The sequence below is a fragment of the Micropterus salmoides genome, unplaced genomic scaffold (assembly GCF_014851395.1).
Source record: "Micropterus salmoides isolate LMB-PRFRI ecotype aquatic unplaced genomic scaffold, ASM1485139v1 Ms_hic_scaffold_9, whole genome shotgun sequence".
Lineage (NCBI taxonomy): Eukaryota > Metazoa > Chordata > Actinopteri > Centrarchiformes > Centrarchidae > Micropterus > Micropterus salmoides.
Genome location: NW_024044681.1, coordinates 33021191 through 33047067, shown reverse-complemented (window position 1 = coordinate 33047067; position 25877 = coordinate 33021191). Strand labels below are relative to the sequence as shown.

At 40.3% G+C, this 25877-nt stretch overlaps 1 protein-coding gene across 1 annotated transcript; it reads left to right on the top strand.

Moving 5' to 3' along the window:
• Nucleotides 1-1521: 1521 nt before the first annotated feature.
• Nucleotides 1522-9884, top strand: tmprss2 (transmembrane serine protease 2). Its single transcript, XM_038708140.1, has 14 exons — nt 1522-1666; nt 2017-2070; nt 2294-2498; nt 3843-3935; nt 4072-4188; nt 4302-4431; nt 4729-4845; nt 5032-5072; nt 6856-7024; nt 7145-7317; nt 7401-7496; nt 7761-7903; nt 8015-8167; nt 8818-9884. Exons 2-14 carry the CDS (start codon nt 2056-2058, stop codon nt 8824-8826), a joined length of 1461 nt encoding a protein of 486 aa, XP_038564068.1. The 5' UTR covers nt 1522-1666; nt 2017-2055; the 3' UTR covers nt 8827-9884.
• The last annotated feature ends 15993 nt before the right edge of the window (nt 9885-25877 follow it).

Genomic DNA, 25877 nt, shown 5'->3' with positions numbered 1-25877 from the left:
GACTGAAAACGCGAGGGGGCCGTGCATTTGCTGTCCTTGGTCCCAGGCTGTCTCCCCCCCTGGGAGTCAGGTCAGCAAACTATCTTGAGTGTTTTAAGTCACAGCTGAAGACTTATTGTACATGAGTTATCGTGTATACCATTTTTGGACTGGGATGCCCTGAACTGTCTTTCTTTTTAATGTTTCTTTTTTTTTTACTCTGCTGTGTCTACTTTTGTCTTGAACTGTGTTGTTTTTATTTTTTTTATTGTGCTGTGTCTTCTTCTCTAATGTTTCTTTTAAACTTCTGTAAAGCACTTTGTAACATAGGTTTTGAAAGGTGCTATAAAAATACAATTTTACTTCCTTTCTTACTAACTTGTGGTTAAAGGGTTTAGTTCAGGTTTCACCAGTCTGGCTTTTAAACAGTACTGTGCAGTGGAGATTAATTATTTTTCCTTTTTGGTGTCCAAAGCAACATAAGACAAAATATATAAAACACAACATGTCTTGCCAGAAAGAAATCACTTTCAGAGCTGAATGTATCAAAACCTGGGCACATGCAACTGAACTGGGGGGGAATAATGATTTGGATGAACTAACTCTTGTAGGTAAGGAAGATTTATACAAACAGCATTCTCTACTTCTGTGGGTAAATCTGTTTCCCGCCATTTCCTTTAATAGCTTACAATCAGCATAGCTGTATTAATGCATACTAAGTGATAGAAATCAAGTGAAACCTTTGGTGTGTACTTACTGCTTCATGGGTCTTTGTCTTTGTATAGATATTTGGGACCAGGGACCTGACTTTTTTTATGCAAAACATGTTTTTGCATAAGCTAGCTTTGTGTTGGGTAATTTAAATGCAGTATGTTAAAAAGTATGCAAAGGTTGAGCTCATGATATCAATAGGTCATTATGTTATTTACAGACTCCTACTGCATGACTCATCCATTCCTTCCTCTTCCCGTCAATTAATACAGTCAAATGTTAAAGTTTGTCAAATATTTACAGGGTCTGAAAGTCCTTCAGCCATCAGTATTTTGAAGCCTACTTGCCCATTTGTTTGGATGTTACTGATTAAACAGCAGACTTTTCTCTAGAAAGACAAACAATAGCATGTGTTATTGTATTTTTTTTTTATCCTGTAAGGCCCTGTCTGTATGGTTTCTTTTGGTGTGTCAACACTTGTCACCTGACTCCTTCCTGCTCTCTGTCACTGTGATTATAATGGCAGTGACTGTTTCGGTTCCTGGAAGGCGTTCCCTAACATGTTAATAATTTTCAAGAAAATCCCACTTTGTTAACAAAACATTTTATTTGTGTTTTTGTATAGAAAGAAAAGAGAGAATTAGATTTTACAACACCATAAGTCAATGGACGGCCACTGCTGGATGAACACAGACCTGTGCTCACACTTCATTCACCCAATCATAAAGTCTCGTGAACAGAAAATAACTGCTTTGTCACTGCTGGCCTTCAACAATACCTGCTGTTTGCACGTTTATTTTTTAAGTGTTGTATACACTAAGTGGTGCCCAACAGGCTGGCTTGTGTGCGCAGTGGTAAAAGGTGTGGTCGTGGTTGTTCATTACATGAAAGAATAGTGTGAGCATGACACAGAGAGAGAAAGAGAGTGAGGGACAGACAGAATTAGAGCGTTGAAGGGATCTGTGGGAATTCCAAGGTAGGTGGAAATTGGTGTTAAATGTGTAAACTTACTCAGGTAACGTGTGAGTGTTTTTGGTATTGTATTTTTGAAATGTGGAGCAGTACTCAAATCAGCTTGGACGTGTTTGTGAAACTGCAAATTCCAAATGTTTGATGGGAAAATTAGTATTTCTGATGTGTATTGCTGTGTTTAGGGAGTTTTTATGTTGCTTGACCTCATGAAGAAGAAATGAGGTTGTGCAATAACATTTTCTCTGTTTTATGTATATTGTTTTAAGGAATACTGCACTTCAGTCAAGTGGTGCATCACATACTTATGACCAGTACGGAATAAATTTTTATTTAAAGAAAACTGTGTATTTCCAGGTTTTGGGTAGTTCCCCGGGTAGTGTATCCAGTTTCAGTATGAATAATAATCAGGTAAGTGCTGCGACACAGTAAAAGGCAACATGTCTAAATGTTTACACGTACATTGTTTTCATATATTTTTCTCTTTTTTAACAGTTTACTCTCATGTGATCTCTGCTTTCACAACACTGCTCACCCCATCTGCTAACCTGAAATAGATGATTTTTCGGAGTGAAGCCAGATCACACGTTTACTTCGTTATGTTTAAATTCCTGTCTCTTGACTGTATCTCCAGGCAAATTGCCCCAGCTATGACAATATAGGGTTTCAGCTTGAGGAAGAAAGAAGACCCCCTTCGTATGCCCCACAACCGGGTTTATACCCTCAACTCCCACAAGAGACCCCCAGCTATGTTGCCGTCACTTCCAATACCATCAACACCCACCACACCCACCACACTGTAATACCTGGAACACCGCAAAGCACAGGACAAAAGAAAGGTACAGTATTTGATTAAGGTTTTGTCAGAAGCCTTTTGTAAAGGGATACCATGGAATAAAAAGGTGTGTAAACAATGAGTTCAAGTCAGTCATAAGGCAAACATCCACACTGTAGTTTCACACAATCATTCATTTATTTTTATTTTCAAATTAAAAACAAACTGTATGTCTCACTTAAAGTGAGACTAAGTAACTTAAAATGAGAGATATCATTTTTTCTTTTGCAGAAGAAAAGTTGAATTTATGAGCAATAATATACACCTTGCTCAGGTTTTGCTGTTGCAGTCTTACTTGGCACAGAGCAGCTGAACCTTGTGGTTCTCAGCTTTGTTTTTTCAATTCACCCTTGCCTTTACTGGGAAACTGGGAATGTGGAATTTCACATTAGAAATGATGGCAAACATGAAATAGTACATATAATACAAATCTGGGGTAGAAAAACTACTATCTCTTCAGCTAAAAAGAAACAATGCACAACCCGCAACCCAAGTAGGGAAGGTTGTAGAACAAGAGAGTAAATTTCAACAGAAACAAAATAAGCGTTATGGTCATAGGTTGTTGGATTTTAGAGGTGGGTGATGACAAGGTACATGTCCTCCGTTACATGTACTCAAGTAACTTTTCTCTTAAGTGCAACCACAGATGATCTTCCTCAGGTAAAAGTAAGAGAACACACCCAAATTAAATATGCAATACATTTCTTTAAAGTTCTTAATAAGTTACTCCATAGTCAAGTAATTTTTTCAGTAAATACTTTTGCAACTCAAGTATTTATTTTGATGACCACTTTTTCTTCTACTTGAGTACTTGTTTTTTGCAAAGTAACAGTACTTATACTTGAGTACAGTTCTATCTCACACAGGCTCCGCACTTTACTGGACTCTATGGGTACTACCTCCTCCTCCACGCACTTGCCCACTGAAATTTTTTTTTGTGCACATAGCCGACCAATAGGACGTCGCTACCGATACGTGCGTGATGTATAAATAGCAGTGTCCCTACTGCCTCAGCAAACGGCAAACTGCTCACTGAATTCACCACCTCCACGGATGGAGTCACCGGATTTGAATTCTTTATAAACATAATGCAGTTAGAAGTGGCTTTACTCTGTTAGATAGTGTTATAAGACTCGTACGCTGCATTTTACAATATGTTTAGCTTGTTGTCACATTTGCAGTACAATATCGGCTATGCCTTCACCTGGAAATTGTGAAGAGCTTGTAATATGCTTTTTTTTGTTGTTTTACACAACCATTATTCATACAATTCATTACTGTTGTGTCACTGTTGTAAAAGTGATACAAATGCAGCTCCATCAATGACTTTGTTTGTCTTGCCTTGCAGGAATAAAGAAATGTCACTGGAGACCGATACTATGTGCATCTCTGTGTGTGCTTCTTATCCTGGCAGCAGTTGGCGTTTTGCTCTGGTACTTCTGTAAGTTCATTTGTAGATCTTTGCAGCTGCATCAAATGATTTTTGTCATCACATGAATTAGGTGTAATGACCATCTCACCAGATTCCTGTGTGCTCTTGTATCCATGCTGTGTACTGTATATGTGTGTGTTTGCAGTATACTACGAGTGTTTACTGGGGAAGTCGTGCACAACTGGTGGGAAATGTCTGAGCCCCTCCCAGTGGTGTGATGGCGTTTTGGACTGTACTCATGGGGAGGATGAATCTCAGTGCTGTAAGACTTTAAAGTCAACACACCAATCTGCCACACATAAATACTGTCTCTGACTTGGTGCATCACATCAGTGATCCGTGTGGTGGATGAATAGTGTCCTCTGTGCTTCACAGTTCGCCTCCAGGGGACCGACTTCATACTGGAAAGTTACTCGTCTGACAGCCAAATGTGGAGGCCGGTGTGTGCTGAAAACTGGGACAACAACTATGGGAGAGCTGTGTGTGAGGAGATGGGGTACAATAGGTGCTGACGGCCATCTTTACTTTTGTTCACGCTCCCCCTATGCAGAGTGCTGTCCCACTGCTGTCTGAAAGTCAACATATAGAGCATGACTTATGGGTTTTTGAAAGCCAGTGCTTATATTGCTGCTGCTGGTACCTTAGAAGTTCTAACTATTCAGTGTTTTCATCATAATGTATTCTTCTCATAAAGGGGAAGCCTCTGAAACAACATTTAGACTTTCATGTGACGGTATTATTAGCAGCAACATAAAGCAGAGAGAACACTGATCACAGGTTTGTCATTGTGTCCTTCCTACAGGCAGGATTATGTTTCCTTCACCCAAATCAGCGCAGGTTCTTTGGCCTCAAAGGGATACATGAAGCTTAAGCCTGGGACTAACCATGGATCACGTATACAGTCACAGCTCACTTACAGGTATACCAACCTACACACTACATAAGAACTTTATGGTCGTGCTGTACAGCAATGATTAAATTCCCATTGGAAACTGTATAGTATCATATTAATGCTGTGGAGTTTAGAACTCCTAAATAAATGTTGATTATCTTGTTTTGGATTTGCAGTCTTGAATATCAATTTTTATCATCCTTTCTTTTGCAGCCAAAGTTGCTCAGTCAGAGCTGTCAAGCTTAATTGTGTTGGTAAGCTACTGTTTTAACTGGGACATAACTGCACCACTGAAATACAGTGGGGGAAATAAGTATTTGACCCCTTGCTGATTTTGCAGGTTTGCCCACTTACAAAGAATGCAACAATCTACAATTTTAATCATATGTACATTCTAACAGCGAAAGACAGAATCCCAAAGAAAATTCCAGAAAATCACATCATATGAATTTATTAAAATTGATAACCATCTGATGAGGAAAAACAAGTATTTGACCCCCTGGACAAACAGTATGTTAATATTTTGTAGAAAAGCCATTATTGGCCAGCACAGATGTCAAACGGTTTTTATATTGGTGACAAGGTTTGTGCACATTTCGGCAGGGATGTTGGCCCACTCCTCCCTGCAGACAGCCTCCAAATCATTCAGGTTCCGAGGTTGTCGCCTGGCAACTCGAATTTTAAGCTCCCTCCAAAGATTTTCAATTGGATTCAGGTCTGGAGACTGGCTAGGCCACTCCAGAACCTTGATGTGCTTCTTCTTCAGCCACTCTTTGTTGCTTTGGCGGTGTGCTTAGGGTCGTTGTCGTGCTGAAACACCCATCCTCGACCCATCTTCAGCTCTCTCACTGAGGGAAGGAGATGTTGGTCCGGAATTCCACGATACATGGCCCCGTCCATCCTCCCCTCAATACGATGGAGTTGTCCCGTCCCCTTGGCTGAAAAGCACCCCCAAAGCATGATGTTGCCACCACCATGCTTGACGGTGGGGATGGTTTCTTTGGGTTGTACTCGGTGTTCTTTGCCCTCCAAACACGACGAGTTGAGTTGAGGCCAAAAAATTATTTTGGTCTCATCTGACCACATCACCTTCTTCCAGGCCTCTTCTGAGTCGTCCAGGTGGTGAATGGCGAACTTCATGCGGGCCTGTACATGTTTCTTCTTGAGCAGGGGGACCTTGCGTGCGCTGCAGGATTTCAATCCATGACGGCGTAGTGTGTTACCAACCGTTTCTTTTGTAACTGTGGTCCCAGCTGCCTTCAGTTGATTCATCAGTTCCCCCCTTGTGGTTTTGGGATGATTCCTCATCGTTCGCATGATCAGGGACACCCCACGAGGCGAGATCTTGTGTGGAGGCCCAGACCGAGGGAGGTTGGCGGTGGTGTGGTGCTTCTTCCATTTCCTGATAACTGCACCGCCAGTTGATCTTTTCTCTCCAAGTTGCGTTCCGATTCTCTTGTAGCCCATCCCAGCCTTGTGCAGATCAACAATCTTGTCCCTGATGTCCGTAGAAAGCTCTTTGGTCTTGCCCATGGTGGTGATGTTGGATGCTGGTTGTTTGGGTGTTGACAGGTGTCTTTTATACAGGTAACGAGGTGAGGCAGGTGTATTTGATGTAGATAATTGGTTGGGATTGGGACTGTGTCTTAAAGAAAGACTAACTGGCTTGTAGGAGCCAGAATACTTGCTGTTTGGTAGGGGGTCATATACTTGTTTTTCCTCATCAGATGGTTATCAATTTTTATAAATTCATATGATGTGATTTTCTGGAATTTTCTTTGGGATTCTGTCTTTCACTGTTAGAATGTACATATGATTAAAATTGTAGATTGTTGCATTCTTTGTAAGTGGGCAAACCTGCAAAATCAGCAAGGGGTCAAATACTTATTTCCCCCACTGTATGTGTGGATTTAGCTTATATGTTCAAAGCTGTTCTGAAAATTGGGTTTAGCCAGCTAGGCAGTGGTACTTCAAAATCTCTAAGCAAACAAAACCTTGACCCTGCCTGAATTCAAGTTTTTCTTCCTTCATCTTCAGCATGTGGACAGAGTTCAGCAGCCCCCAGTACTCGTATTGTAGGTGGCACTGAGGCAGTAAATGGGGCCTGGCCGTGGCAGGTCAGTCTCCAGATTCGCGGACAACACATTTGTGGAGGCTCTATCATCAGCCCGTACTGGATCCTATCTGCTGCACACTGCTTCCAAACGTGAGCGTCTAGTCTTTTGAAAGTAAAGGGCCCTTTGAGCCATTTGCCCTGTTTTGTTTAATGTTTCTTACTGTATTTTGATAAACACTAAACTATTTTGATTGTTTTCCCCCATGACAGGTACTCCACTCCAGGAATGTGGATGGTGTACTCTGGCGGCGTGAGCTTGTTAGAAATGAGCTTTAGCACTGGCAAAACAGTCAACAAAATCATCAGTCACAAAAAATTTGACCGAAAAACAAATGACAATGACATTGCTCTCCTTAAGCTTTCTACACCTCTGACATTTACAAGTAAGAACTTAAGCCACGAAAATTGACATTTCATTAATTAAACGATTCTGTATTGATATGGATAACATACATTTATGTCTCAGGAACAGTGAAGCCAGTCTGTCTCCCCAACATTGGTGTGGACCTCTCTGCTGGACATCAAGCCTGGATAACAGGTTGGGGAGCTTTGAGGTCATCTGGTAAGCCAAACACTAAGCACACTGTGCAGTATATCCAAATTTTCATGTGTTAGTTGAATGCAGAATATATACAGTATGTTGACTGAGAACCTGGCAAACAAATCCGTTTCTCAACACTGACTTTTGATCCCTCCCAGTAGATTATTTGCTCAAATGTTTCAGGGGTCACTTGCTTATTAAGGCTTAAAGTACAAGTAATGGAAAATGCTTTGTAATACTTGATTGAGTTAACAGTGGGTCATTCATTTTTTATCATTTTTTCAGGACCGTCCCCTGACAAACTAAATCAGGCCCAGGTGACCATTTACAGCAGGGAGACCTGCAACACACCTTCGGTGTTAAATGGAGAAATCACTGAGACCATGATCTGTGCCGGCAAAATGCAGGGAGGAGTCGACTCCTGTCAGGTTAGTCTGGGTTTGTTGTCTGTGGCTGACACACACACACACACACACACACACACACACACACACACACACACACACACCTAAGATGTTTATTGCTCCTGTGTGCTGCAGGGGGACAGTGGAGGGCCCCTAGTGGTCAAGGAGGGAGACGTATGGTGGTTGGCAGGAGACACTAGCTGGGGTATTGGATGTGCTCAGAGGAGAAAACCAGGAGTCTACGGCAATGTTACCTACTTTATCGAGTGGATATATAATCAAATGCAGGTACAGTATGTTAATGCAACAGAGATATCATTCTCTGTATTCTGTAAAAATGTGATTACAATTTTCCACATTATTGTTCTCTTTTGTAGTTGATAGTTATTTCAGATTTTTCATGTAAATGCTCCATATTTGTATAGCGCACTACATCTGCATTCACCAGTCATATATCATAAATCATTCATATTCATACACTGATCAGATAGAGGGCAAATAACTAACAACAGGGACACTGAGGTCTCACTCCTGTTAGCTAAGCTACCTGTCCAATATTTTCACCTCTGGTTCACTAACCAAAGGCTAAAACTATACCTCAATCATGTGGACCTGTGAACCAAAACACTGAGATGAACTGCATAGAGCTGCAGAGTGGTGCATTACTTCTCAGTGAGATCAGTTGTACTACAATTTCATGATATTACATGGAATCATTAGATCAAGTGTTAATAAAAACAAGTATGTATAAATGGAGCTAAACGACAAATGCACATTTGATATGACAGCAAGCAACTGATAAAGGGGTAAAGTTAGAGCAGGTGACCCTATCTGAATCAAGCAGGTTAGGCGTGTGTGACATGTAATGGTTTGAAGTGAATTATTGTAGTCTACAGATTCATATATTTAATTCTATAAATATATTTTTTTCTCCACAGAACGAGTGAGAGAGCTCTCTGTGAAGCTGAAGACGAACCTCTTCATTAATCAGCAAGACTTACTTTATCACACACTGCACTTTAAATCTGAAGCTCAGAGGGAATTTATTGATGATTTAAAAAAAAAAAACAAAGACAAATACAACTGGTGTATCATTTCATTACTGGCATATTATTATTATTAGTACAGATTAAATATTTGTATTTGAACAAAGCCAAGCTATTTATTTGTTTTAATAAACACACATTTTGCACTAAGAGCAGAGTCTCAATTTGACATTGAGTGACAAATTTCCTGTTGAGATAGTCACAGAACACATTTGCCTTCTGTCCTCTGCTTTAGTCAAATAAGTGGCTAATGGAGCAAACCCTGCCAGCCAGCGCAAGCAGACAATTTGACTCTTACTGCAACTCATGATACACTCAACACAAATCCAACTCTCCCTTTGCAAGTTGCATCCCACTTTAATTTCTGCATCCACCTGTTCACATAATAATAATAATAATAATAATAATTGAACAAACTCTATTTGCTGAGAAAGACTGGTTAAAATCTCAGAAAAAAAGCTTGTGCTTTTTTTTTCTTACTACTGCTTCCAAGGTCAAGAATGAACTTTCACACTCAGTCTTTTAATATAGTTATGATGTAATTCACCTGTGTAATTTTTACAGCTTAACGACATAGGCACAGCTTTTTCATACACAATTATTTGTATCCTGAAGAGGTACTCTACTTAACCAATATTGTTTTAGTAGGGTACCTCTTGACACATGTCACTGATAACAAACAGTTTAGAGTCTGCACTATTGACGTATACATGTGCTGTGTAATTCAAAGTAGGAATAAGCTGCTGAGACACACTCACAGGACGGAGTATCCTCAAACTACTGCCTCTGCCTTGTTTTAAGACAAACATTTGTGTCAACTAAACACGTGAAATGTAGGCTACTACCTCAGTGCTCGCTTCTCTAAAGGTATCACATTATATCAATTTGGATGGGGGTGTATATCTTTGATAGTAGTTCTCCATCAAATGCACTGCAATTAAAACACTTTGGATAACTTGTCCCTTTCTATATGTCTCTCTTTACCCCTTTATCACTAGTGGGTCATTTACAGTGGGTACGGAAAGTATTCAGACCCCTTAAATTTTTCACTTTGTTTCATTGCAGCCATTTTCCAAAAATCAAAAAAGTTCATTTTATTTCTCAGTAATGTACACTCAGCACCCCATCTTGACAGAAAAAAACAGAAATGTAGAAATTTTTGCAAATTTATTAAAAAAGAAAAACTGAAATATCACATGGTCATAAGTATTCAGACCCAAAGTGAGTTCCAATCTCCCACAGAAAACTCTGCTCTGAACTGCTTGAAAACAGCTTGTTTGTAGTCCAGCCGTTTCCCTTGAAAGCTAAATGCGCCTCATATAAAGCTCGCCAAGCGGCTAGTCCAACACGCCCTCAAAAACAGCGGTGGAAAAACAGTGAGCTACAGCAGACCTCTCCTCTCCCTTCCAAACACTAGCTACCCTCCAGGCAGTCAGTGGACATAAAGTTGTTACTGTGATGTAGAGACAGAGCTCAGTTAAAACTTTATGGATGAAAAATACTGTTGTTACAGATTAATAACTCACCACTCTGAAACTCTTGCTCCAGTCCATGTTGCTAAGCTGGTTGGCAACATGTAGCCTACAGCTGAATCAAAGCTGTTTACGGGTTCTAGCTGACCCGCCCTTCTCTGCTTCTGATTGGCTAGTAGGCCTTAATTAGGAACTGAGCATGTGCAACTCCCAACAAAGATCATTTAGAGGCAAGATGTATCACTCCATAGCTAAAATTGCGTTACTTCTGCACGGCACAGACCCAGAATAATGCACATGTATATATCTGCAACGTTGTTCTTCTATTCCATATTTATATATTTCTACATTTATTTATGTCGACTGTATGTTTGTCTACGTGTAGCACCCTATCACCACAGCAAATTCCTCATAGGTGTAAAACACTACTTGGCAATAAAGCTCCTTCTCATTCTGATTCTGAGGAAAAAAAATATGTGTTTTTTTAAAAATTAAACCTGTTCTGGTACAACCCCTAAATAATTTTGAACCTGAAAATGAGAATAATACCACGTCTTTAAGCAGCTGAAAATGTATATTCCGAATTACAGTAGCTTTGCTTATTTTCCTTGTTTTGAATTATGCTGACTCATTGCATTTTATCGCTTTATTACTGTGAAACCCTTTGTAATGTCATTTCTAGAAAGATCTGGTTAAACTTTATTAAATAAAATGACTCATGAGATGCTTATAATCCGCTCTAGGAAACCTCGGCCCAAAGTACAGAAATAAAGGTTTTATGAATGGCAAATGGAAGTGAAAGAGTCAGAGCGGAGATCACCTCTTTTTCAGTTGCTGTCTCATTGCCATGTAGAGCTAAGTAGAAATAGTATTTTTTTAATGTTCATGGTATTGGTTTTTGAGACGTACAGCAATAGGCTATCAAATTACCATCCCACATTCAGAAATGGTATTTTCTCAACATATTAGCATTGCTTTTTGAATAGTGACAACTAACTGATTTGGCCGTTCACTGGCAGTAGTGGCAATTAAACATGCAGTTTTCACATCTTGTCAGTGTTTATATAATAGAAAAGGCCCACAGAATGCTACATGCCCCACTGGATATAAGAATAAACAAACTTTGTAATCATGCCATGTTATTTATTCTAATGATGGTCTATATCCTGTTGGGCACAGGCACCTTTTTCCAGGAAAAACGCCTAAAATAACATACCCAAAATGAATTAGGAATAACTCCTCAATCATTTGGCCTAGATGCATAATCCTGGTCTCCTTTGAAAATTCAGAAGCTAAGGAATATAAATCCATTGTATATTTATTTTACCATTACAGACTACATGGAGATGTAATAGAGACAAAAGATGATATTTTCATCCTCCCCTGATTAAGAAAAAGCTATATTTTAATGCAATAAAGCATCCTAATGAAGCTTATAATGCAACTGAATATCTTCTAATACACCTATAATGCAATTGTAATTACTTACTTTGTAATTAATACTCCCACATCATACTTCTGGACTGGGAAAAGGGAAGGTTAAAATCCCAGAGAGGTTATAAACATACCTATACAGACATATAGACATACCTGAGCTGGTGAGAAAGGCACTTCAGTTTAGGGTTTTGTGAACCCGTTAAGTTTAAGGGCATTTCATTCCTCTCAAGGAATTGAGCCCACCTGGCCTGGCGAGAATTCAGTTGCTCAGCAGAGTGGAGGTTAGAGGTTTTTAACCATAACTACGCTTAGAGGGAGACAGGCACTGCACAGGAATGCAGTTTAGCATCCTTAAGCCTAGTTCACACTACACGATTGTTAGCCCGATTTGCCACAAGACAGCTAGTTGTGTAGTGTGAACGGCACGGCCATTGGCCGACACTTGCTGAAAGTTGTATAGTCTGCAAGAGGCATTAGGAGACTGCTGAGAGAGGACGGCCCCCAAGCCAGAGTCTGAGTCATTCACCTCAACCACAAACTGCAACAAAGGATCAGGGTGAATACCGGAGCAGAGGAGAAAAAGGTTGGTTCATCATGCAAGTCTATCTCATGAGTGCAAACAAACGGGATGGCCCATCTACTGTAGTCTCGGATGTACCGTCTGTAGAAGCTTGCAAAGCCTAAGAACTGCTGCTGCTCCTGCCCACCTTGAGTTTCCTCACCGTTGGCCAATCTGCTACTGCCTGAGCTTTTGCTGTATCCATCTTCACATTCCCCTGCTCAACGTACAGAGGGGATGTGAAACTCAAATTTTTCAGCCTTAACAATGTGTTATCCAATAAATTTTAAAGCACAAACTGAAATGTTGTACTTGATCTTCATGTTGTGGGAGAAGCTGAGAATACCATCCAGGTGCAGGAACATAAAACTGTTGAAACTGCATTGCCGCAGCTGCCTCTGAACCTTTCTGACCTGCCTAGTTGGAGGGGCGTCTTTGAGAAGACGAGTCACGGCGAGATATACTGGGGTCTTGGCGAGGACCTTGCCGGGGAGACTCAGGTTTCACAGGGCAACTGGCTCCTTCTTGTGTCCAGTCTCACTTTTATTTGCAATAAAAAAAGGGACAACTGGTCGACTGGAGAGGCAACAGCAGACCCCCAAGATGCCCCCAAAAGGGAAGGGTTTTGCAGGTGGTGGCCACAGACAGGTTCTCTCTCCTTATCCCTCCTGACTGATTGTTCTTAAGTTTTGCATTTTGCTAGTGTCCTTGTCGCTACTGGCAGCATGAGGCGGTACATGCAGCCCATTCAGGTTGCACAGGTAGTTCAGCTCCTCCAGGATGGCACACCCACAGGTGCCGTAGCAAGAAGATTTGCATTGTCTCCCAGCATAGTCACAAAAGCATGGAGGAGATACCAGGAGATGGGCCTTATACAAGGAGAGCTGGACAGGGCTGTGGAAGGGCATCAACCCAGCAGCAGGACCGGTATCTGCTCCTTTGTGTGAGGAGGAAAAGGAGGATCACTGCCAGAACCCTAAATAATGACCTCCAGTGGGCTACTGGTGTGCATGTTTCTGACCAAAAAGCCTCCAAGAGGGTGGCATGAGGGACTGAAGTCCTCTAGTGGGATCTGTGCTCACAGCCCAGCACCATGCAGCTCAATTGACTTTCGCCAGAGAATGCCAGAATTGGCAGGTCTGCCACTGGTGCACCGTTCTCTTCACAGATGAGATCAGGGTCACACTGAGCCCATATGACAGATGTGAAAGAGCCAGAAGACACCATGGTGAATGTTATACTGCCTGCAACATCATCCAGCACGACTAGTTTGGCAGTGGGTCATTGACTGGCCCTCACGTTCCCCAGACCTTCAAACTGAGAACCTCTTGGACGTTATGTATCATGCATCCAACGATGTCAAGTAACACCACAGACTGTCTAGGAGCTCAAGGATGCCCTGATCCAGGTCTTGGAGAAGATCTCCCTGGACACCATCTACTGTCTCATTAGGAACTTGCCCATGTCATTTTATTCTCAACTAATTATACAATGTAAAGATGTGGAACTTCTTTTTCATTCCAATATGATGTTTGATTTAAGTGTTCCCTTTATTATTCTGAGCAGTGTACTTACCCCAGGTCATGGTAAACTAATGAGAGATCAGGAGTCTCAATGGCTCGGGCTGTGATGACCTGACTTGGGGAAAGAGTTGACTGAACAGTGGGAGTACCACTGGATCAGTTCAATATGAGGGTAATGGCGTCTAAGCCAAGTCTGATCTTGATAGTGCGTTCCATTTGTACACAGAACTGGTTTTCCGAGGTATAGTCCCAATTCTGAGACAGGAAGTGACAAATGTAACGCCCTCCAATGTCGGAGCTCCTACTTGTCAACTCGGTCGAACTCAGAGGACCCCAAGTTCAGAAAGCAAGATTGCTGCAGAGAGCATCGACTATTAGTAAAAGCTGTGGTTTAGTTATGTTCAGCACTTTTGTTAATTTAGTACATCCTATACACAATACCGTCTTACCGTTGCCCATAGGCATGTTGCTACAATCGTGTTATTTGTGAAATGCAAATATTGTTTATTAACTGGTGCTGCTAAAATTGCTCGGTCAATGTTGCTAACAACAACATTGGTCGCTGTTACTTCAATAACACATCCACCTTGTTGTGTGGCAAATGAAACGCATCCAACTTGGGTTTCCTTGTTTATTTAACGGATATGATGTTACGAGGTAAATGGAAGGCAGACAAAACCAAAGGGGTATGAGCTGAGGAGATGACTAATAGCTAATGGACTTGCATGACAGAGGGTAAAGAGAATCTCATGCTTAGATTACAATAACATAATATTATCTGTGTTGTGTGTGTGTAGATGCGGGTCAAACTGACCTGAAGCCAATATGAAGGATGTAAATGCGTAGGGTATAGTAGCATGTGTGCTCATTTTGTTTTTCTTTTTTTTTTCTTCATGTAAAAACGGGTCAGTTTGACCCAAATACCATACAAGGGGAAAGTTAGACAACCTCTCCTCCTCCACCGTCATATTCATATTTTTTCACAGACTGAACCCATACACTGTTAAATGTTAGTGTACATATAACTAACTCTATGACCAACTGTGTAAACTCTGCATTTTTGCCAATGCATAGTTGTTGTTTATATTGTACTTACAACCTTACATTTGCCTACATTCTCTGACTCTGTCCATTCCCTATACATTTTCATATACTCACAGATACCATATAATATCTGTACATTCTAACTCCACTGTACATATTGTATGCATAACTGCATTTATTTGTATAAAACACTATTTCCGCACTTCTGGTTAGATGCTAACAGTATTTCATTAGAGACAGACGGGTTCGTGCGCGCGATCTAATCAAACTAGTTTGAGTGTGTGAGCAGGGGAGGAAAGGCAGAGAGGCTACTGTCAGACATTTTACAGGTGAGCTGGTGATATTGATTTTGTCTGCTGTGTTAGAAAGATGTGTGTTGCTTTACTTTAACCCTTGTATGGTGTTCGGGTCTGTTGGACCCATTTTCATTTTTTATCAAAAGAAAAATTATACGATTATTTATTTTTTCAAACTCAGACTCATTGGCCTTGGCTCATTTTCTGTGAAGAAAATATATCAGAACACATTTTCAATGAAAACACAGTGTACACCCCCCTCAGTGTGTGTGTGTGTGTGTGTGTGTGTGTCTGTGTGTGTGTGTGAGTTTTGTGTTTTGTGTTTCTGCACCTGCCGTTCCCGCACAACATTGTTGCAAAATCGAAGTACCAACACCGTCTGCTCTCACATTCCCGCACATTTTACCCTCTGTCTTGTGGGAACCAATATTTATTTTCTCTAAATTGGGGGCGGGACACAATAAATATAGCTTTACCAGTGTGGTTTCTTATCACAACTGATCAAGATGGCCAAAAAATTCACTGCTCAGAGGGCCTTGCAATTGATTTTGGAAGAGACAGAAGATTTTGATGATGTACAAGAAGAGGTTTCAGAATGTGAAGATCACATTTCTGACAATTCAGAGTCTGACAGTGACTTTGAAGAAGAGGATGAGATTGAGCATCACCTAGTTCCAAAAGGAAGTTGAGCCACAGGACCAAAGTCAATAGTTATGGAAAACCTTGCTTCATTTGTAAATTTGTTGAATTTTTCCACTCATACCTTGATTATAATTGATTTCCTTTTTTTATGTCATTTTAGTAAAAAATAAACCAAAAAATGAGTAGCACTTCAATTCTTAAATGTGATCTAACAAAGGTAAAGAGAAAATATTAACCATATATGCTGTTTATATTGGGATAAAGTAAACATCTGTTGAGTATTTTAACATAAAATTGTTTGATTGTGTTGAATTAAAAACCCCAAAATGCAGCGGGTCCACCAGACCCACGAACACTGGCTGAATAACAAAAATATGAACACCACACAAGGGTTAATAGCTCTGTCATTACTGTGTGTTTTCTTGGCAAACGTATTGAGTATGAATGTTAGCAAGCTAGCAATAAGAAAACAGGCACCTTTTTCCAGAAAAAACGCCTAAAATAACATACCCAAAATGAATCAGGAATAACTCCTCAACATGGAGATGCAATAAAGAAAAAGTCTGATATTTTTATCCTCGCCTGGTAAAAAAAGCTATTTTAATGCAATGAACCATCACAACCATCATAAGGAAGCTTTTAATGCAACTGAATAACTTCTAATACACCTACAATGCAATAACTGTAAATCTGATGAAAATAAACTAAAATACAACAGTTATCATGCAACATTTTCAAAATATACCAGGCAAATGTCCATATTTTGGCAATATTTACTGTTAAAATGTTGACATAACATTGAAATATTGATAAAAACAGTGAGTATTCATCAACATTCCTGTCACCAAAAGCACACCCATGCTTTACAGGCCTGTAGATTGAGAACAGAACATCCCACAGTGATGGGGGGGCATCAATTGATCCGTCTTGAGCAGACCTTTCATTTGGTACATGTCTATGTATCTCCAACGGGTCGGCCACAAAATGGCGAAAAACACCGTGTGTTCTGAAGCTGCACATTTCCTCTCTACAAGATGGCGCCCGCTTAGACTCAGAGCAACAACATCGGGGGGTTTTGGATTTAAAACGGCGGGGGGAAAAAATTCAATCAGTAATTTCGCCCACAGCACGATTACCCCCGGTACCGGGGCGTCTGTTTTCAATAGGTAGACTCATATGAAATGTGTCTCACACACACAGCCATGAAGTTTTAAAAACACCCCACAGTGGCACTCAGTCCATTCATGAATCCTGTCTGCAAAAATATTTAATCAAGGCTTTTTGCACATCTATATTTAATGCAGCACTTCTGAACAGAAGTGCAGGCTTCTTGGACTTTTATCAACTTTATATTATCAGCAAGATTAATTACAAGCCCCCAGATGTCCCTCTATTTGCTAAGTTCTTCCTCTAATATTCAATTCAGAGTAATGAAGACCACATTCATTTGGCGTGTTGGGGATCCTTGATTTGCTATTAGTTTATTTTTATTTATTTATTTATTATCCATAAATTAGCTTACATTCAGGTAAAAGGCAGGCAGGTAGACAGGCAGATGCAGGTCAAGGCTGAATACAGATCCGATACCAGTTTAAAATTAATAAATCGTATTTCTCACTGTGAGGAAGAGATGGAATCATTCTTTTATGTGTACAGTAACATCAGGCTTGATCAAGAGGGGGATACCTCCAAACTGCTGACCCATTGTTTTTAGCTCCCATCTTACTATGTTAGCTCTCCTAGCAAAATGTTTGTGTCTACCCGCGCACTGCTGACACATTGCAGAGGATGTGTGTGTGTATGTGTAATTGAACTGAACAGATTGTCCCCCTTGTTACATAAATCTAATCAAGCTATCTGAGTCCATATCGGGCCAATATCCGACATCTGGATCGGTGCACCCCTAATAGACACAGAAAATGCATTAGCAACTATCAAACTAAAACCTGATTTTCACATTTTGCAAAAAAAACAGTTGGACATGTGACACACAGTTAAGCCTGTGTGGCTTATGTGCATCACAAGCCAGCCAAAAGGAGGATCCAGGCTGTGGTCCATCCAGAAGAGACGATCAGTATCACGGACAGAAAGGAATCTTGGAGCAGTTATTGGAAGAAGTAAGGAGTGAGCCAGGTACTTGCATTATGTGGTAGAATTGTTGCGGGTTATGTACTGTACTGGGCAGATACATCAAAGCATGCACTCTTTGAAGCCAACATCAGCGTAGACTTTTAGTAGTTAGTCTATGTAGTTTGTTCATCTTGAGTCATGATAGCAACAGGATCTAGGGATGGCACTGTCAGTCTGCCCAACTGAAAAAAGTTCAAGCCCACTACCACATGTAAACTGAATTCTTATCAGTCTTTAACGATATTGGGGGAACAACAAATGAAGAAGGATCCGAGTTGAATTTGATTGAAATAAAAGCAGCAGCGGAATAATTAGGGACTGTAACTTGTATTGAATCAGATTTCTTTAAAATTCTTGTTGGAATCATAGACTGTATAAAGGAATAATAAACGAGACAGATGTCATCAGGGTACACATAATCCACTGTTAGTGATATCTCAGGAAAACATGAAAATAAATTCTCAACAAAAAGAGACTGTTGCTTGTATGCTTTAGAACAGAATACAAGATGCTTCTTTACTAACACCCAGCTAGCACCATCTGCTGGCAAGAAGTTAGCATGACAGGTTCAGTCACAAACCTTATGAGAACCACTACAGTAAGCTGCAGTCATTCAGTGTTGTCATTTAGTTTTTTTGTGTCATAGTCTGGTGTGAATTTGTGTTTTTTCCACACTAAATGTTATATCACCTAAGCATTTTAACTGCATTGCTGCATTTAAATAGGTTAGGGTGGGAATTCAATTAAAACTATAACTAGAACACTTTGAAGGATTATTATTAATTCAGATTTTTTTATTCCTTAACCAATGAATCTGTAAATGCACAAATAATAATAATAATAATAAAACTATACATTATTTTGCAGAAATGCATTGAAAGAAGACCCAAATAACGTAGAAACTTGTTTTTGTAAGCTAAATGTACTGATCTTAACGGATGATATAGTCAGTGGGTTTGTCTTTCTCTTGTTCCAAGCTTTCTCTTTTTCAAATGTTCCCTCTCCTCTTTTCTCCTCCTCTTTGATCCCTCTCCATCAGCTTGGCTGTCTAATCACGGCTCATGGAGGTTGGCTCACTAAATGGCAGATGCTCAATCCCAGAGCCTGCATCTGCTACCTGTTTGTACCAATTAAGAGGCTCATGATACTGCACTGACACCTCTTCAATGGGTTAACAGATGCCACAATTAGCTACTCATTTGAATAGCTGCCTGCTTAGCGAGAGGACCCTTGGTGCGTCATCTCCAACTGTGGGGACCGCCTTTCATCTCTTTGCCTTTTTTCTTGTTGCCTCTCAAATGAGGCGTGGGAAGGCCAGGGAACCCCGGTGTGTTGAGCAAACAGTCTCTTCAGCAGATCACTAAATTAGCTCTCCAGACTCAGAGTTGCATAACAAAATGCATTGCATACATGAATGGGAGGTGCTTAGTGCTCCTGCATGCTATCACAGGTTCTGTGTATTGAGAACCCAGTTTCAGCAGAGCTATCCTGAGTGTTTTTTCTACAGTTGAAGACTGGTTGCGGGGCGCTGTCTTAGCAGGTGTGTGTGAGGAATATGTGGACGCAACCTGTCTGGCACAGTCTTAAAATTATATTACATTTCTACTTAATCCCTCATTCAAAAAATGCATAGTATAATAATAGTGTTCAAATATTTGTTTGGAATGTCCATCCTCAGTGTGTGTGCGCTGGAGGTTCCAAGTTTCCACATCACATGTGCGTAAAATGCATACTGTACCATGATTGGTTTATTAAGATTTAAGGTGAGCACAGAGGAACTTTCCCCCTTCAGCAGATGAATGTGAAAACAGCCATCGAGTGTCAAACTCTGCACAAACACCATTCTGCACAGTGAAGCTCAAACATCACAGTCAAGGAACAACAAGGAACACACAGTTTTTTGTGGTGGGTGACTTTATTAAGAGTTAAAAGTTATGTAAACGATATATTTTGATGTGGGCTAATGTATATTGATAATCGATAAATTGGTTCAATTATTATTCAAGCAAAAAATGCCAAATTACTTGTTCTACCTCTACAAATGAGAGGATTGCTGTATTTCTTTGTCTGATAGGATTGTACACTGAATTTTTTTACTGGGCCGCCTTGGAAGGTGCGATGGGGATTTATTCACTATGTTTTGATATTTTATAAACTGATTTATTTAATTGACCATATTATCATCAGATTGATCTGAAAATAATTTACCATAAAATGTCATAATTGGTGGCCCTTTTTGTTCAAGTGTGGTTTGATAACAAAACATTGTGTAAATAAACTAAATGGGTTTTTTTTTCTTTCCCAAATTGAAAACCTGTTTTGTCCCACTTCTCAAGACTGCATTCCAGCCAACACAATTTAATATGCGTAGTTCTTTTTTGAAAAAAAAGAAAAGAAAAGTTCTTTGTTAAAAGCATAAACTATGTGCTGTTGTGCAAAGCAGCCAATTACTAAAGAGGACACAGTGTTGACTTAAAGTATGAACCATGGAGGGTGACGTGTAACAACAAAATGACAGCACTGTTACTAGGGGCTAAGTGCTAATCTTAGGTGGGGGAAAAACTGAATTCTCAGAGGATATTTAAGGAAAAAAGAGGCTTACTGGTGTGGTTCTGCCCTAGTTCTCACCAATACTTTGTCAGTGTGTGAATATGAGATATGTGTAATTGTGTGCTTGTGATAGAGAGAGAGTGCTTTCGTGCACGTCTAAGCCTCAGATTGTGCATGCGTACTCACAAGCTGCTGTGTGTGTACATTTTACTGTAATCCTGCCTGTGTGTGTGTGTGTGTGGATCAAAACCACATGTGTCAGTTTTGTACAAGGAGTATGATCAATGCAACATTCTTCCACAGCCAATGAGGAGAGAGCCCTTGTTACTGGGCAGTTATGTGTTCATTTTTCCCCCCTGTTCTTTCGTGAGGTCGATGTCACGCGTCAAGCCTCATAGACTCTCAGATCAGCATGAGTCTTCACGACACACTAGGGTCCTGCGGTTGTGATGAACATCAGCACTCTTGCTGGTTTTGTAGGTCAACCAGTATTGAGCTATGGGTGCAGCCCGCTCACAACACATGTATTTGTGTGGACAGGTTTTATACACAGAGCAAAGGTCATATAGAAAATTCTCTTAAAAAATGTCCAGGATATTGGCTGGAGTTATTGAAGGAAAAGCTGCACTGATATTGGGTCATATAGGTCAAATTTCTGCAACAACTAAAATCAGTACCTTTACTTGTGCAATACAGTTTTTTCACTTTTGCAGGCTGACATAATATCAATATCATGTGTACCATAAAAAATAGATCAGTGCTTCCTAACAGGTATTGTTAGTTTTTGGATAATATTAGTGAATTATTGTCATGAGTATCGCTGATGAAAGATCACAGTTTATCCACATCTGTGTTTTCCATATTTGCTTTTAGTACTCACTCTAAATTCACATTCAGGTCAGAAGTATTGACATTGAAAATATGTATTAGCACAAACACGTACTGATGCATAATAATGGGTAAGCAGAAATTGTATGTAGCTCCTTGAACCAAAGATTATTTGAACTAATTTACATACTGCTGGGGGATTTTCAATCCATAACAGCCTATCTTATTTTATAAGCTGATCATATGTTTTGTTGGGCTGAAATGATAAGTTGATGAATTTATTAACATTTTTGACAATTGATTAATTATTTACTTCCAGCAGAAAAGATAAACATTTGCTGGTTCTAGTCACTCAGTAAGAGAAGAAGAATTTGAGAATATGTTTGTGCTTTGGACTGAACAGAAATTGATTTAATTGATTTAATTCTTGAATTATGGTCTGGTGCCAGTTATGTAATCCTGATGGAGGATACTACAAAGAGTCAATGTAGTGTAAAAACATTTGTGCGTCTGCATTTTAAAACCCATCATGCGAAATATGTATGCAATTGTAGAATGTAACCTCTTCATGTCATAAATCCCCTAAAGTTTCCATAGATATTACTGTTGAATTGACGTCAGTGTCCCAACTGGAACTGTAGATCTGGCCCTGTCTCTGGAAACTTAAGAATTTAAAACAGCACAAGCTAAAAATACTTTTGTAAAGTACAAGTACCTCAAATTTGCATTATAGTACAGTGCTAGTAGATGTAGATGATGTAGGCTTATTTACTCTTTATTACTGCACATTACAGTCTTTAAGGTGGGTTACATATAAATCAACAAGAGCAATCAGAATCAGCTTTATTTGCCATGTATGTGTACACATACGAGGAATTTGACTCAGGATTGTACATTGCTCACGATGTGCTTACTCATACAGCAATACATTTATAAAATAAAATAAAATCAGACACAGGCTACAGTATAGAGAACTACCAACAACAAGTTTACAGCTTGATAACCACAAAGTTGCAGGAATTATGTTGTGTTCCACCAGCAGCACCACCCCTGACCACATGGTGGCGTCAGCCCTCACTGACTCAGGCCATGAATTCAGCACCACTGATGAGCTGAATGGAGAGAAATCCTCTTTACTGGAAGGGTTCAACTTTAATCTTAACGATCTCTTTTCAGCCTTCATGTAAAAACCATACGTCAGTATCAATACACCAAAAACATCTGTCAAAACCCTGCAAGTAATCATCAGGAACAACAAAGGGATTTGCAAATAAGCCCTCTAGTTACTGATAACCTGATGCCCTTGTTCATTAACAACATATCCATCTTATCTACAGAAGATGGATACATGAGTTTTACGTACACAAATGCACCTTATTTTGTGCACTGTTGTGGTTGTCAGCCATGGTGGTGAATTTGTCCTATGAAACATTAAAACAGCCTTTGGAGATTTGCGTTCCCAGTTGAGGTATTTTAACTGATGCCATCTTTGCAGAGTTAAATGTTTGTGTCCCCAGTGTTCTCTTTCGGTTGGTCAGTGTAGAATTTCTGTTGACAATTTTGTATTTAGGTCAGTGTGGCCCCCTCAGGGTCTGACAAACCACTTTCTCCCCGAGTCCCCGTGATTGACACATTTCCTTATAGCAAATGAAGTCCTGCTCCTCCGGTTTTAAATTCTTGATGAGTAACATGTTATAAAAACAACACTAAACGCTGCTGTTGGTGCATTCTCTTTTAGATATCCCTGAATACCATTTAGTTAGCCCCTCGATACCACTCATATTACTAATAATAGATACGATACTATTATCATTATCTAACAATCTGTTTGTCTATCTGTTTATCCCAGAAATGTTAATCCCGTTACTCCGTCATATACTGCAAACAGACATATGTCCCCTCTGGGTCTTGGAGATCTTGTTTTGCATAGACTGCAGCACCACGTGACCCAGCCAGCAGAGATGGCTACCTGTTGTCTTCTGTGCTGCCTCCCATCCTCACCACTTCTAGACAGCGTGGGTAATAATCAGCAGCCTGGCAAAAACCAGAATTACCAGGACATCCTCTAAGAACATAATGCCTGTCTTAGACACTGGGCATCTGTTTCCTCGTGGTATGTGTATACAAGGGGAGGGGGGGTGGGGTGGTGGTGGAGGAGGAGGGAGGGAGCTTGAGGTTGGGATTAAGGGGGAGCTGTGAAGGGGGAGAAGAGAAGGAGAAGAGATGACCTGACCACATGCTCCATCCGTAAAGCGCTTTTCTTCTGTGCTGGCCCCATGCCCTGGACAGCAAGTCCAGGTCAAACCCGGAGCCCCCACTGGGCGATGCCTCATGCTGCGGTCAACAGGCATTGTGATCTGCAGGTCTGCCCAATCAGCCTCTCCAGTCTGATGATTCGTTTTGGGGAGGATCTTGGGAGGTCTGCACCTAAATTCTTTACTCAGCGCTAAAATATTGTCTTGAATTGCGAATCGTGCTACTAAGACTGCTACTTCTATTAACACCAATAATAACCTTGAAGTATGTCAAATTAAGTTTGAACACCAACAAGCAGCAATTTCTTATTTAATCATGTTCAGCTAACATTGACTTGCTATTGAGGTTGTATATCAGGGTACAGAAAGTCAAAAGTCAAAAATCTGGACCCTGTACATAAGCATTATCTGAGCCTCTCCACGTATCTACAGATATACGTTCTAGTATCTTTGTGGGCCTCCACACATGATACTCAGTCCCCCCACTGTTCTGTGCCCCCGACATGAGAGTGTCAGGCGTTGATGCTTTAATGCAAACAAAAGTGTCCTACATGAAATACAAAGCTGCTGTCAGTTACGTCCCTTTGGGGACAGTTCGCAGTTCCTCTTTTCCTCCGCGAGTCTGTCACCTGCTTCCTGCTTGTCAGTCCTCTCTTGGACACAGATTCACTGTCGTAATTAAGAACATTACTTGCACGCCGCATGGCAGAGCAACAATTGGTCCAAATATTCACAGTTACGCCTTCCTGTGAACTGCCTGCTCTCCGCCTGATGCGAAACCACACCCACACTGCCACAATCACGTTTCCTTATTTTATGAAAATTGCTAACATAAATGATTTTGAACTGATACGTACACTACAGAAAATTACACATTAATTCCGTTTGGACTCAGAGACTGTAAAACATGGTTACATACATTGGATTTCTATGTCCTATATAGTATTTCCTAATTTGGTGTAACAGTGCTTTATGCAAATTTTTTAATTTGTTAACTTCATCAAATGTACACGATGAGCTTCTGACAAACAGAAGAGTTACCACCACAATACTTTTTAAACGATTCCTAAGAAAGCCGCCAATTAATTCTCTGTTAATTGATTAATCGACTAATTCTTGCAGGTCTACAAACACTATTGGGATACAGTATGTGGGAAATTGTAATTTAAGCAGATGTCAACAAAAGACAAAACATAGTGTTCATTTGACGGTGGACTTTTTATGTCACAACATGGGCAAGTTTGGGTAATGTCAAGTCAATATGACTGAATCATAACTTAAGTAAAGCTCAGACACTTGACAGGAAAGCTGGTCCGGTAACTTAAAGCAGTTGAACAGCTATATTAACACGTGAATAAAGTTTAGGCACAATGCTAACTGCAGTCATTTTCTATTACAAATATATCTGGTAATGGTTTGCAGTAGCAAATCAGACCATTTTCTGGAAGTCTGAGCTCCATTTCAGTGAGCACTGTTTCTGGAGATCTGGTGGTATTTGGTTATCCACATGTTTGGTCATTAGAATAATTATTTGGGAAAATCCATATTTCCGTACAGTCATCACCTCTTGTCACCATGTAACAACAGTGCCTATTTGTTGTACAGAACAGATGGATTAATATTCCTACTTTGTGTCCCAGGGACCCTAATGCACACTATGAACAAGAACAATTTACAGTAACATGGGTTCAAAAAATATATGTTTTATATTATATATTGTTAATATATTGTTTGCACATAACTGGACTTCATTCTCTTTATACATTTATATAGAGAAAAAAGCCACTTTCAGTGACTAAATGTAATTATAGTTGATCCACATGACTTGACACACCACAATTTGAACTTTTTGTACTTTTGCCTGTGTACTACAAAACACAGCTCATTAGTTTAAACTCAGCAACTTAATCGGGCTAAAACTTAGGCAAGCTTTTCCTTCAAGTGAAATTAGCTCAGACTGCTGCGTTTGATACCCCCCCCCCCCAGGCACCCACAGCCCAGAGCTTACAACGTTTTGCACAAGGTGACTTCCAACTCCTGACAGACTTTCTGTCGAGTAAACGATGAAGACGCCCCGGGGCAGAGTGCCAGCTCTGAGGCCAGATGGGAGCACCCCGTCTCTACCTGCCACCCCCTTCAACCCACTGCCTGTCCCCTGACACCCCCTCCTGCCATCTGTGCCGACCTGCCCCTAGCTGTCAACAGTTCAAGAGCGG

Coding starts and splice junctions, on each gene's coding strand:
- tmprss2 (XM_038708140.1), top strand. Junction 4,846..5,031: donor CAGTCACAGCTCACTTACAG/GTATACCAACCT, acceptor TTTCTTTTGCAG/CCAAAGTTGCTCAGTCAGAG. Junction 7,904..8,014: donor GAGGAGTCGACTCCTGTCAG/GTTAGTCTGGGT, acceptor TGTGTGCTGCAG/GGGGACAGTGGAGGGCCCCT.